The sequence below is a fragment of the Oncorhynchus tshawytscha genome, unplaced genomic scaffold (genome assembly GCF_018296145.1).
Source record: "Oncorhynchus tshawytscha isolate Ot180627B unplaced genomic scaffold, Otsh_v2.0 Un_contig_2444_pilon_pilon, whole genome shotgun sequence".
Lineage (NCBI taxonomy): Eukaryota > Metazoa > Chordata > Actinopteri > Salmoniformes > Salmonidae > Oncorhynchus > Oncorhynchus tshawytscha.
In genome coordinates this window covers 43423-55579 of record NW_024609526.1, presented here as the reverse complement: position 1 = coordinate 55579, position 12157 = coordinate 43423, and the positions used below count along the sequence as shown (strand labels likewise).

The following is a 12157-nucleotide window of genomic DNA, read 5'->3' as shown; positions in this document are numbered from 1 at the left end:
CGATGTTCATGTGATGAAATATGAGCTGTCCCACAGTTGTGTGACGTGTTTTGTCTATAAAGGTTACAAATGGCCCCCGCTGGTGAGAGAGAGAGAGAGAGAATGAATTATGGTGTAATGAATTGTCTGTCCTTGTAAGTCTCCCGTCCCTCTGGTTCCAGAGGGGGAGTGTTCTCCTGCAGGATCATCAGGGAGGATTTCAGACAGAGACACTTGTGTATTATCACAGACACACAGGATCTCTGCTGATGCAGGTCTGTCAGACGATTAGACCTTTAGGAGAACGTCTGCTGTAATCTGGGGAAAGGCCTAGCTGGGTGTGCAGGAAGATAAAGGAACAGCAGCACAGATCATTTACAACCCAGAGATGAACTTTTTCAAGGAATAAAACTAAACCCATTTCAGGTTCAATTCAGCTATATATGTTTTCTCTCCTCTCTGCCTTGCTCTTATTTAGATGGATGGTCTTAATTATGTTTTAGTGTATACTTTTTTGTTTGTGTTGCCTCAAATACATTACGTTTCAACAGTGCCATCCCAAGTGGTTCACTGAGGAAATGTACCTATAGCTAAGCACACATATATATATTAATTAAATGTACCTATAGCTAAGCCCACGTATATACTAATTAACTGTATCTATAGCTAAGCCCACGTATATACTAATTAAATGTACCTATAGCTAAGCCCACGTATATACTAATTAAATGTACCTATAGCTAAGCCCACATATACTAATTAACTGTACCTATAGCTAAGCCCACATATATATACTAATTAACTGTACCTATAGCTAAGCCCACGTATATACTAATTAAATGTACCTATAGCTAAGCCCACGTATATACTAATTAACTGTACCTATTGCTAAGCCCACGTATATACTAATTAACTGTACCTATTGCTAAGCCCACGTATATACTAATTAACTGTACCTATTGCTAAGCCCACGTATATACTAATGTACCTATTGCTAAGCCCACGTATATACTAATGTACCTACTAATTAAATGTACCTATAGCTAAGCCCACGTATATACTAATTAAATGTACCTATAGCTAAGCCCACGTATATACTAATGTACCTACTAATTAAATGTACCTATAGCTAAGCCCACGTATATACTAATTAAATGTACCTATAGCTAAGCCCACGTATATATACTAATTAACTGTACCTATAGCTAAGCCCACGTATATACTAATTAACTGTACCTATTGCTAAGCCCACGTATATACTAATTAACTGTACCTATAGCTAAGCCCACATATATATACTAATTAACTGTACCTATAGCTAAGCCCACGTATATACTAATTAACTGTACCTATAGCTAAGCCCACGTATATACTAATTAACTGTACCTATAGCTAAGCCCACATATATATACTAATTAACTGTACCTATAGCTAAGCCCACGTATATACTAATTAACTGTACCTATTGCTAAGCCCACGTATATACTAATGTACCTATTGCTAAGCCCACGTATATACTAATGTACCTATTGCTAAGCCCACGTATATACTAATGTACCTATTGCTAAGCCCACGTATATACTAATGTACCTATTGCTAAGCCCACGTATATACTAATGTACCTATAGCTAAGCCCATATATACTAATTAAATGTACCTATAGCTAAGCCCACGTATATACTAATTAAATGTACCTATAGCTAAGCCCACGTATATACTAATTAACTGTACCTATAGCTAAGCCCACGTATATACTAATGTACCTATAGCTAAGCCCACGTATATACTAATGTACCTATAGCTAAGCCCACGTATATACTAATTAACTGTACCTATAGCTAAGCCCACGTATATACTAATTAACTGTACCTATAGCTAAGCCCACGTGTATACTAATTAACTACCTATAGCTAAGCCCACATATATATACTAATTAACTCTACCTATAGCTAAGCCCACGTATATACTAATTAACTCTACCTATAGCTAAGCCCACGTATATACTAATTAACTCTACCTATTGCTAAGCCCACGTATATACTAATTAACTCTACCTATAGCTAAGCCCACGTATATACTAATTAACTCTACCTATTGCTAAGCCCACGTATATACTAATTAACTCTACCTATAGCTAAGCCCACGTATATACTAATTAACTCTACCTATTGCTAAGCCCACGTATATACTAATTAACTGTACCTATAGCTAAGCCCACGTATATACTAATTAAATGTACCTATAGCTAAGCCCACGTATATACTAATTAACTGTACCTATAGCTAAGCCCACGTATATACTAATTAACTGTACCTATAGCTAAGCCCACGTATATACTAATTAAATGTACCTATAGCTAAGCCCACGTATATACTAATTAAATGTACCTATAGCTAAGCCCACGTATATACTAATTAAATGTACCTATAGCTAAGCCCACGTATATACTAATTAAATGTACCTATAGCTAAGCCCACGTATATACTAATTAAATGTACCTATAGCTAAGCCCACGTATATACTAATTAAATGTACCTATAGCTAAGCCCACGTATATACTAATTAAATGTACCTATAGCTAAGCCCACGTATATACTAATTAAATGTACCTATAGCTAAGCCCACGTATATACTAATTAAATGTACCTATAGCTAAGCCCACGTATATACTAATTAACTGTACCTATAGCTAAGCCCACGTGTCTGTATGTAGCCTCGCTACTTTTATAGCCTCTCTACTGTTATAGCCTCCCTACTGTATATAGCCTCGCTACCTTTATAGCCTCGCTACTGTATATAGCCTCGCTACTGTATATAGCCAAACCTCCTCTCTCCCCTAGCCCACCTCTCCCTAACTGTCCTCATCCCTCTCCTCAGTGCTCCTCCCCAGCCCACATCTACATAACTGTCCTCATCCCTCTCCTCAGCGCTCCTCCCCAGCCCACCTCTACATAACTGTCCTCATCGCTCTCCTCAGTGCTCCTCCCCAGCCCACCTCTACATAACTGTCCTCATCCCTCTCCACAGCGCTCCTCCCCAGCCCACCTCTACATAACTGTCCTCATCCCTCTCCTCAGCGCTCCTCCCCAGCCCACCTCTACATAACTGTCCTCATCCCTCTCCTCAGTGCTCCTCCCCAGCCCACCTCTACATAACTGTCCTCATCCCTCTCCTCAGTCCTCCTCCCCAGCCCACCTCTACATAACTGTCCTCATCCCTCTCCTCAGCGCTCCTCCCCAGCCCACCTCTACATAACTGTCCTCATCCCTCTCCTCAGCGCTCCTCCCCAGCCCACCTCTACATAACTGTCCTCATCCCTCTCCTCAGCGCTCCTCCCCAGCCCTGGCCAGTTGCATCTTCCTCCCCCTCCCCAGCCCTCCTCAGGTTTCTCTAGCACGTTACACCTCCATTAATGAGATGGATGCATGTCTCTAGCTGAGTTATTCCAACGGGGGGAGAATCTATCAGAGGTAATTGTGGGTAATGATCACGTCGGGGTGACATCCACCTTCTGTAGCCGTGGTGACGGATGGTGTCCCTATACAACACACATCCGTCTTCCACACACCACGGTCGTCATTGAACAGCAGTAGGACTGATTTAATTTTCACAGGGGATAGATATGTATGAAGGGATTAAGCTGGAAATGGTAGATGAGAGAAAGTCAAATATTAAGAGATTTTTACTTCTTTGGGACATTTGGATTTTTCTTCCCCTCACTTGGTTTTCTTATTGCAGAGGATGGATCTGAGTGGTGGACGGTTATGTAGGAATAACATGTCATTTTGATGGTTGGTTTGCCAACGGAAGGAGGGAGGGGCAGAGGAGGGGCAGCTGGGAGCAGGGAGGGGCAGAGGAGGGGCAGCTGGGAGCAGGGAGGGGCAGAGGAGGGGCAGCTGGGAGCAGGGAGGGGCAGAGGAAGGGCAGCTGGGAGCAGGGAGGGGCAGAGGAGGGGCAGCTGGGAGCAGGGAGGGGCAGCTGGGAGCAGGGAGGGACAGAGGAGGAGCAGCTGGGAGCAGGGAGGGGCAGTGGAGGTGCAGCTGGGAGCAGGGAGGGACAGCTGGGAGCAGGGAGGGACAGAGGAGGAGCAGCTGGGAGCAGGGAGGGGCAGAGGAGGGACAGAGGAGGGGCAGCTGGGAGCAGGGAGGGGCAGAGGAGTAGCAGCTGGGAGCAGGGCGGGGCAGAGGAGGGGCAGAGGGGCAGCTGGGAGCAGGGAGTGGCAGCTGGGAGAAGGGAGGGGCAGAGGAGGGACAGCTGGGAGCAGGGAGGGGCAGAGGAGGGACAGCTGGGAGCAGGGAGGGGCAGAGGAGGAGCAGCTGGGAGCAGGGAGGGGCAGAGGAGGGACAGCTGGGAGCAGGGAGGGACAGCTGGGAGCAGGGAGGGGCAGAGGAGGGACAGCTGGGCACAGGGAGGGGCAGAGGAGGGACAGCTGGGAGCAGGGAGGGACAGAGGAGGAGCAGCTGGGAGCAGGGAGGGCAGAGGAGGGGCAGAGGAGTAGCAGCTGGGAGCAGGGAGGGACAGAGGAGTAGCAGCTGGGAGCAGGGAGGGGCAGAGGAGGGACAGAGGAGTAGCAGCTGGGAGCAGGGAGGGGCAGAGGAGGGGCAGAGGAGGGGCAGCTGGGAGCAGGGAGGGACAGCTGGGAGCAGGGAGGGACAGAGGGGGGCAGAGAGGAGGGACAGCTGGGGGCAGAGGAGGGGCAGCTGGGAGCAGGGAGGGACAGCTGGGAGCAGGGAGGGGCAGAGGCACATTTTATCAGTTAAGAACAAATTATTATTTACCGGGGAACAATGGGTTAACTGCCTTGTTCAGGGGCAAAAGGACAGGTTTTTACCTTGTCAGCTCAGGGATTCGATCCAGCAACCTTTTGGTTACTAGCCCAACGCTCTAACCACTAGGCTACCTGCCGAGCTGAGCATTCAGGGTATTAGTTAGAGGATAACACCATTTTTTTCACATGACCTAAATGATTTGCTACCAGTTGGCGATCGTGACAAGTCGCTCCAAGAAACACTGAATATGTGTCACACCACAGAGTGAGGGAGGGATACGAGGAATAGAAACAGCTTGTTAAAATGTTAGGAGAATATTGCAGGGGTATATAAAGTTGTCTACAGGGGAGACTCTTTACTATCTAGAGAGGGTAAGGTAGAGGAGATATTACCATATTGCTTAATCTAGTACATTCTATCAGATCCACCCAAGTGTTACTAGGGGATAGGGGTAAATAGAAGGGTTGTTTCTGGACAGGGTCATAGAGAACAGACCTGAGGGGTTTTGTACAAAGAAGAATCAATTATTTAGCCAGCTAACTTTGATGAACAACCAGAAATATCTATTGTTTTTCGGTTTCATTTAAGAAAGCTAAACTTATGTGTTTTTGGATGTTGGGTAAATTAGGCCATGCCCGTTTTCAAGCATATACTTCTAAAAACAAATGAGGGAAGTTAGCTGGCTGACTCATTGATCCTGCTTAGTAGTATCCCCGTCTGGACCAAACAGGATCTCCACTGGTCACCACTGGAGACATATTAAAGGTTCAATGATGGACCTCAACCTTGTTCTTCTCCAGAGCTGTAACCATGACAACCCTGATCCAACTGTCTTATATCAAATGTCTGTGTTAGTGTCCCAAATGGCACCCTATTCCCTATATAGTGATCTAGGATTCCCTGTATAGTGCTCTGGTATTCCCTATATAGTGATCTAGGATTCCCTATATAGTGATCTAGGATTCCCTATATAGTTCAATAGGATTCCCTGTATAGTGATCTAGGATTCCCTATATAGTTCAATAGGCTCTATTCCCTATATAGTGATCTAGGATTCCCTATATGTGATCTAGGATTCCCTGTATAGTGATCTAGGATTCCCTGTATAGTGATCTAGGATTCCCTATATAGTGATCTAGGATTCCCTGTATAGTGATCTAGGATTCCCTGTATAGTGATCTAGGATTCCCTGTATAGTGATCTAGGATTCCCTGTATAGTGCGCTGGGATTCCCTGTATAGTGATCTAGGATTCCCTATATAGTGATCTAGGATTCCCTATATAGTGCAATTCCCTAGCAATAGATTCCCTATATAGTTCAATAGGATTCCTGTATAGTGATCTAGGATTCCCTATATAGTGATCTATGATTCCCTATATAGTTCAATATGATTCCCTATATAGTTCAATAGGATTCCCTGTATAGTGATCTAGGATTCCCTATATAGTGATCTAGGATTCCCTATATAGTGCGCTAGTGTGCCATTAGGGACTGAATCTGAGTAGCCTATCCAAGCGCTGGATCCAGAGTCCACTCTTCTTCTATCTTCCTCTTCTTCCTCCAGATAGTGAAGCTGGCAGTGTACGGGATGCTGCCTAGGAACCTCTCCAGAAGGACCATGATGCAACGGCTACACCTCTTCCCTGAAGATGTGAGACTTGCCTTTTAAGACTTTCACATCTAATATGTGTGAAGATGAAATGAGAAGTTTTAGTAAAAAGAATGACGCCACACACGACACCTCTTCCCTGAAGATAAAATAACTGGTCTTTATTCTCCTGTTGTGGACTGAATGTCTTGACATGTTGATTTGATTGATTTTAATTTGTTTAATCATCTTAAATGATGACACTTTCAGCCAAGAACAAGCAGAACAGACATAGAAATATCAGCGATAACACAAGTCTGACTTGTTTCCAATTAACACAAGTCTGACTTGTTTCCAATTAACGCAAGTCTGACTTGTTTCCAATTAACGCAAGTCTGACTTGTTTCCAATAAACGCAAGTCTGACTTGTTTCCAATAAACGCAAGTCTGACTTGTTTCCAATTAAACGCAAGTCTGACTTGTTTCCAATTAAACGCAAGTCTGACTTGTTTCCAATTAAACGCAAGTCTGACTTGTTTCCAAAAACGCAAGTCTGACTTGTTTCCAATCTGAAACGCAAGTCTGACTTGTTTCCAATCTGAAAAAACGCAAGTCTGACTTGTTTCCAATTAAAAGCAAGTCTGACTTGTTTCCAATCTGAAACGCAAGTCTGACTTGTTTCCTTGTTTCCAATTAAACGCTGACTTGTTTCCAAGTCTGACTTGTTTCCAATTAAACGCAAGTCTGACTTGTTTCCAATTAAACGCAAGTCTGACTTGTTTCCAATTAAACGCAAGTCTGACTTGTTTCCAATAAACGCAAGTCTGACTTGTTTCCATTGTGGTAAAGCATTTAGACAAGTCTAGTCTGACTCTAGCTTCTCATTATACGGTATATAAATATAAGTCTTATTTTCCATTGACTTGCACCTCTCTCTAACCCAGGTGTGTTTTCCCTCTGAAAAGTGAAGACACCTACAAACCTAAGACTGTGTTCCTGTCCCTGGCTAGAGCCTAGGTGCCATACAGATCCATGAAATGACTGTTGTATGTAATTGTATGGCAGGATCTTCCTGAGGACATCCTTCTGAACCTGACGGAGGAGCTGCCTCAGCCCAGAGAGATCCCTCGCAGGCTGAATGAGTACAGCCAGGAGGAGCGAGAAGCCTTCCCCACTCTGTGGACCCCGTGAGTACCTTCTTCTCCCAGTCTTTCTCCATGGACGCATACGTGCAAACACACACACACCCTCTCTCTCACATCTTCACACACACACACACCATCCTTAATCACACCCACATATCCACACACACACACAGCTCTCTCCACCCTGGGCCTGCACTGAATCTCTAGCTCATTTAGAACAACCTGGTTTATAGAGGAACAAGCTGGTTTATAGAGGAACAGACTGGTTTATAGAGGAACAGACTGGTTTATAGAGGAACAGCCTGGTTTATAGTGGAACAGACTGGTTTATAGAGGAACAGACTGGTTTATAGTGGAACAGACTGGTTTATAGAGGCACAGACTGGTTTATAGAGGAACAGACTGGTTTTATAGAGGAACAGCCTGGTTTTTATAGAGGAACAGACTGGTTTAACAGACTGGTTTATAGAGGACTGGTTTATAGAGGAACAGACTGGTTTATAGAGGAACAGACTGGTTTATAGAGGCACAGACTGGTTTATAGAGGCACAGACTGGTTTATAGAGGCACAGACTGGTTTATAGAGGAACAGACTGGTTTATAGTGGAACAGACTGGTTTATAGAGGAACAGACTGGTTTAGAACTGGTTTATAGAGGAAGACAGACTGGTTTATAGAGGAACAGACTGGTTTATAGAGGACACTGGTTTATAGAGGGTTTAGAGAACAGACTGGTTTATAGAGGAACAGACTGGTTTATAGAGGCACAGACTGGTTTATAGAGGCACAGACTGAAACAGACTGGTTTATAGAGGCACAGACTGGTTTATAGAACAGACTGGTTTATAGAGGCACAGACTGGTTTATAGGTTTATAGAGGCACTGGTTTATAGAGGACAGACTGGTTTATAGAGACTGAACAGACTGGTTTATAGAGGAACAGGGTTTATAGAGGAACAGACTGGTTTATAGAGAACAGACTGGTTTATAGAGGCACAGACTGGTTTATAGAGGAACAGACTGGTTTATAGAGGACTGGTTTATAGAGAACAGACTGGTTTATAGAGGAACAGACTGGTTTATAGAGGAACAGAGGAACAGACTGGTTTATAGAGGAACAGACTGGTTTATAGAGGCACAGACTGGTTTATAGAGGAACAGACTGGTTTATAGAGGAACAGACTGGTTTATAGAGGCACAGACTGGTTTATAGAGGAACAGACTGGTTTATAGTGGAACAGACTGGTTTATAGTGGAACAGACTGGTTTATAGTGGAACGGACACAGAACAGCTGGTTTATAGAGGAACAGACTGGTTTATAGAGGAACAGACTGGTTTATAGAACAGACTGGTTTATAGAGGCACAGACTGGTTTATAGAGGCACAGACTGGTTTATAGAGGCACAGACTGGTTTATAGAGGCACAGACTGGTTTATAGAGGCACAGACTGGTTTATAGAGGCACAGACTGGTTTATAGAGGAACAGACACATACCATAGTTCCATTACAGACTGCTGTGTTCCTTCAGCCATGGCAGTGATCCATCGTTCCTCAGTCCACAGCCTGCTATTCATATCAGCCGTGACGCAGTTAAATGCCTTATGATACTGCTCTCTACCAGAGCGGACAAATCTTTAAGCATTTTATGACCTAAATGTTACGCTAGCTTTAGCTTACCACAAACATTCAAATAACTAGTAGAAACCCAAAATAATGATTTGGTGAAGAACGGGGATAAAACATTTTTGTGTGTATTCATGTGAAACCTACTTCTGTTATTACCGGTAAGTAAGGATGTCTTCCTGTTTATTGATGTGAGAAACGGGGTCTTGTTACCGGCCTGACAAATGATTCCATTATGATAAAGAGCATGGCCTGTTGAAACGTGATCGGTCATGTTCCTGTAGAGTGAAGTAAGTGTATGGCTCAATGAGGGGGAATGGTGGTCTGGGCCATGGACTGACCTCTCATTCACACACCACACACACACACCACACACACACACACACACACACACACACACCACACGCACCACACACACACCACACACACACACACACCACACGCACACACACACCACACACACACACACACACACACCACACACGCACCCACACGCACACCACACGCACACCACACACACACACACCACACCACAAACACCACACACACAACATACCACACCACACACACACCACACACACACACACACCACACACACACACACACACACACACACACACACCACACACACACACACACACACACACACACACACACACACACACCACACGCACCCCAGACGCACACCACACGCACACCACACACACACCACACCACAAACACCACACACACAACATACCACACCACACACACACCATTCACACACCGCACACCACACACACACACCACACACACACACACACACACACACACACACACACACACCGCACACACACCACAAACACCACACACACACACACACCACACACACACACACCACACGCACACACACAAGGCCCTACCAATGCTGATTGCAATCGAAAGCAAATGCTGTAGAGTGGAGGCTGAGGACTCAAGATGGAACCCCGTTGGGGTTGTTGATGTTTCTCTCAAGATTGACTGTGAACCTCCACTTTTTCAAACACTGACACCCCACGTGTGTTAATGCACTTAAGATCTTTCACTTTAAAGTCTTACTGAAATACTAGAGAGGTACTCTGTAATCGAATTCATGCTAACTTTTTACGAGGCCAGTAATTCACCCCAATGAGCAGTGGAACCGAGGAGGGTTTTATAGAGAGCAGTATGTTTATATGGGGTTTCTCTAGTAACCACCGCAGTGATTGGTCAGGACGACCCTACGGAGTGTGTCCATTAAAACATATCACACAGGAAATAGACACTGACGTGATAATGAGACGGCCAGAACAGCCACTACATTACTTCCTGTCTGTAATGAAAGGACATTTGGAATTTTCAATCTGACAGAAAACAGTGACATTCCAGAATTCCGTGACATCATTCTTGTAGTGTAAAGTTTGGCCTACTGGGAGAATGTTTGGCGTACTGGGAGAAGGCTGCTGCTGAGGTTCAGGGGCAGTCTGAGATTCTGATCACACAAACTCACATGGACTGCAGCTATAACTCACTTAGAATAACACAGACGGGAGAAATGAAGCTTAACGGTGACTTGATGTAGTGGTTATAGGGTGTTAACTGGTGTAGTGGTTATAGGGTGTTAACTGGTGTAGTGGTTATAGGGTGTTAACTGGTGTAGTGGTTACAGGGTGTTAACTGGTGTAGTGGTTACAGGGTGTTAACTGGTGTAGTGGTTACAGGGTGTTAACTGGTGTAGTGGTTATAGGGTGTTAACTGGTGTAGTGGTTATAGGGTGTTACCTGGTGTAGTGGTTATAGGGTGTTACCTGGTGTAGTGGTTATAGGGTGTTAACTGGTGTAGTGGTTATAGGGTGTTAACTGGTGTAGTGGTTATAGGGTGTTACCTGGTGTAGTGGTTATAGGGTGTTACCTGGTGTAGTGGTTATAGGGTGTTAACTGGTGTAGTGGTTATAGGGTGTTAACTGGTGTAGTGGTTATAGGGTGGTTATAGGGTGTTAACTGGTGTAGTGGTTACAGGGTGGTTATAGGGTGTTAACTGGTGTATTGGTTACAGGTTGTTAACTGGTGTAGTGGTTATATGGTGTTAACTGGTGTAGTGGTTACAGGGTGTTAACTGGTGTAGTGGTTACAGGGTGTTAACTGGTGTAGTGGTTATAGGGTGTTAACTGGTGTAGTGGTTATAGGGTGTTAACTGGTGTAGTGGTTACAGGGTGGTTATAGGGTGTTAACTGGTGTAGTGGTTACAGGGTGGTTATAGGGTGTTAACTGGTGTAGTGGTTACAGGGTGTTAACTGGTGTAGTGGTTACAGGGTGTTAACTGGTGTAGTGGTTATAGGGTGTTAACTGGTGTAGTGGTTACAGGGTGGTTATAGGGTGTTACCTGGTGTAGTGGTTATAGGGTGTTAACTGGTGTAGTGGTTATAGGGTGTTAACTGGTGTAGTGGTTATAGGGTGTTAACTGGTATAGTGGTTATAGGGAGTTAACTGGTGTCGTGGTTACAGGGTGTTAACTGGTGTAGTGGTTATAGGGTGTTAACCGGTGTAGTGGTTATAGGGTGTTAACCGGTGTAGTGGTTATAGGGTGTTAACTGGTGTAGTGGTTACAGGGTGGTTATAGGCTGTTAACTAGTGTAGTGGTTATAGGGTGTTAACTGGTGTAGTGGTTATAGGGTGTTAACTGGTGTAGTGGTTATAGGGTGTTAACTGGTATAGTGGTTACAGGGTGGTTATAGGGTGTTAACTAGTGTAGTGGTTACAGGGTGGTTATAGGGTGTTAACTGGTGTAGTGGTTATAGGGTGTTAACTGGTGTAGTGGTTACAGGGTGTTAACCGGTGTAGTGGTTACAGGGTGTGGTTATAGGGTGTTACCTGGTGTAGTGGTTACAGGGTGGTTATAGGGTGTTAACTGGTGTAGTGGTTATAGGGTGTTAACTGGTGTAGTGGTTACAGGGTGGTTATATGGTGTTAACTGGTGTAGTGGTTATAGGGTGTTAACTGGTGTAGTGGTTACAGGGTGGTTATAGGGTGTTAACTGGTGTAGTGGTTATAGGG

General features: G+C 44.5%; 1 protein-coding gene across 2 annotated transcripts in view; it reads left to right on the top strand.

Moving 5' to 3' along the window:
* Nucleotides 1–12157, top strand: part of mrpl13 (mitochondrial ribosomal protein L13) — a 33717-nt gene that overhangs the window by 12872 nt on the left and 8688 nt on the right. Inside the window, exons 5-6 of one of the 2 annotated variants that reach the window (XM_042315718.1) lie at nt 6314–6400; nt 7403–7524. In XM_042315718.1, coding sequence (XP_042171652.1) covers nt 6314–6400; nt 7403–7524 — 209 coding nt within the window. Of the gene's footprint in view, nt 1–6313; nt 6401–7402; nt 7529–12157 lie in introns of those variants that run through there. The other variant, XM_042315719.1, reaches the window with a different exon arrangement.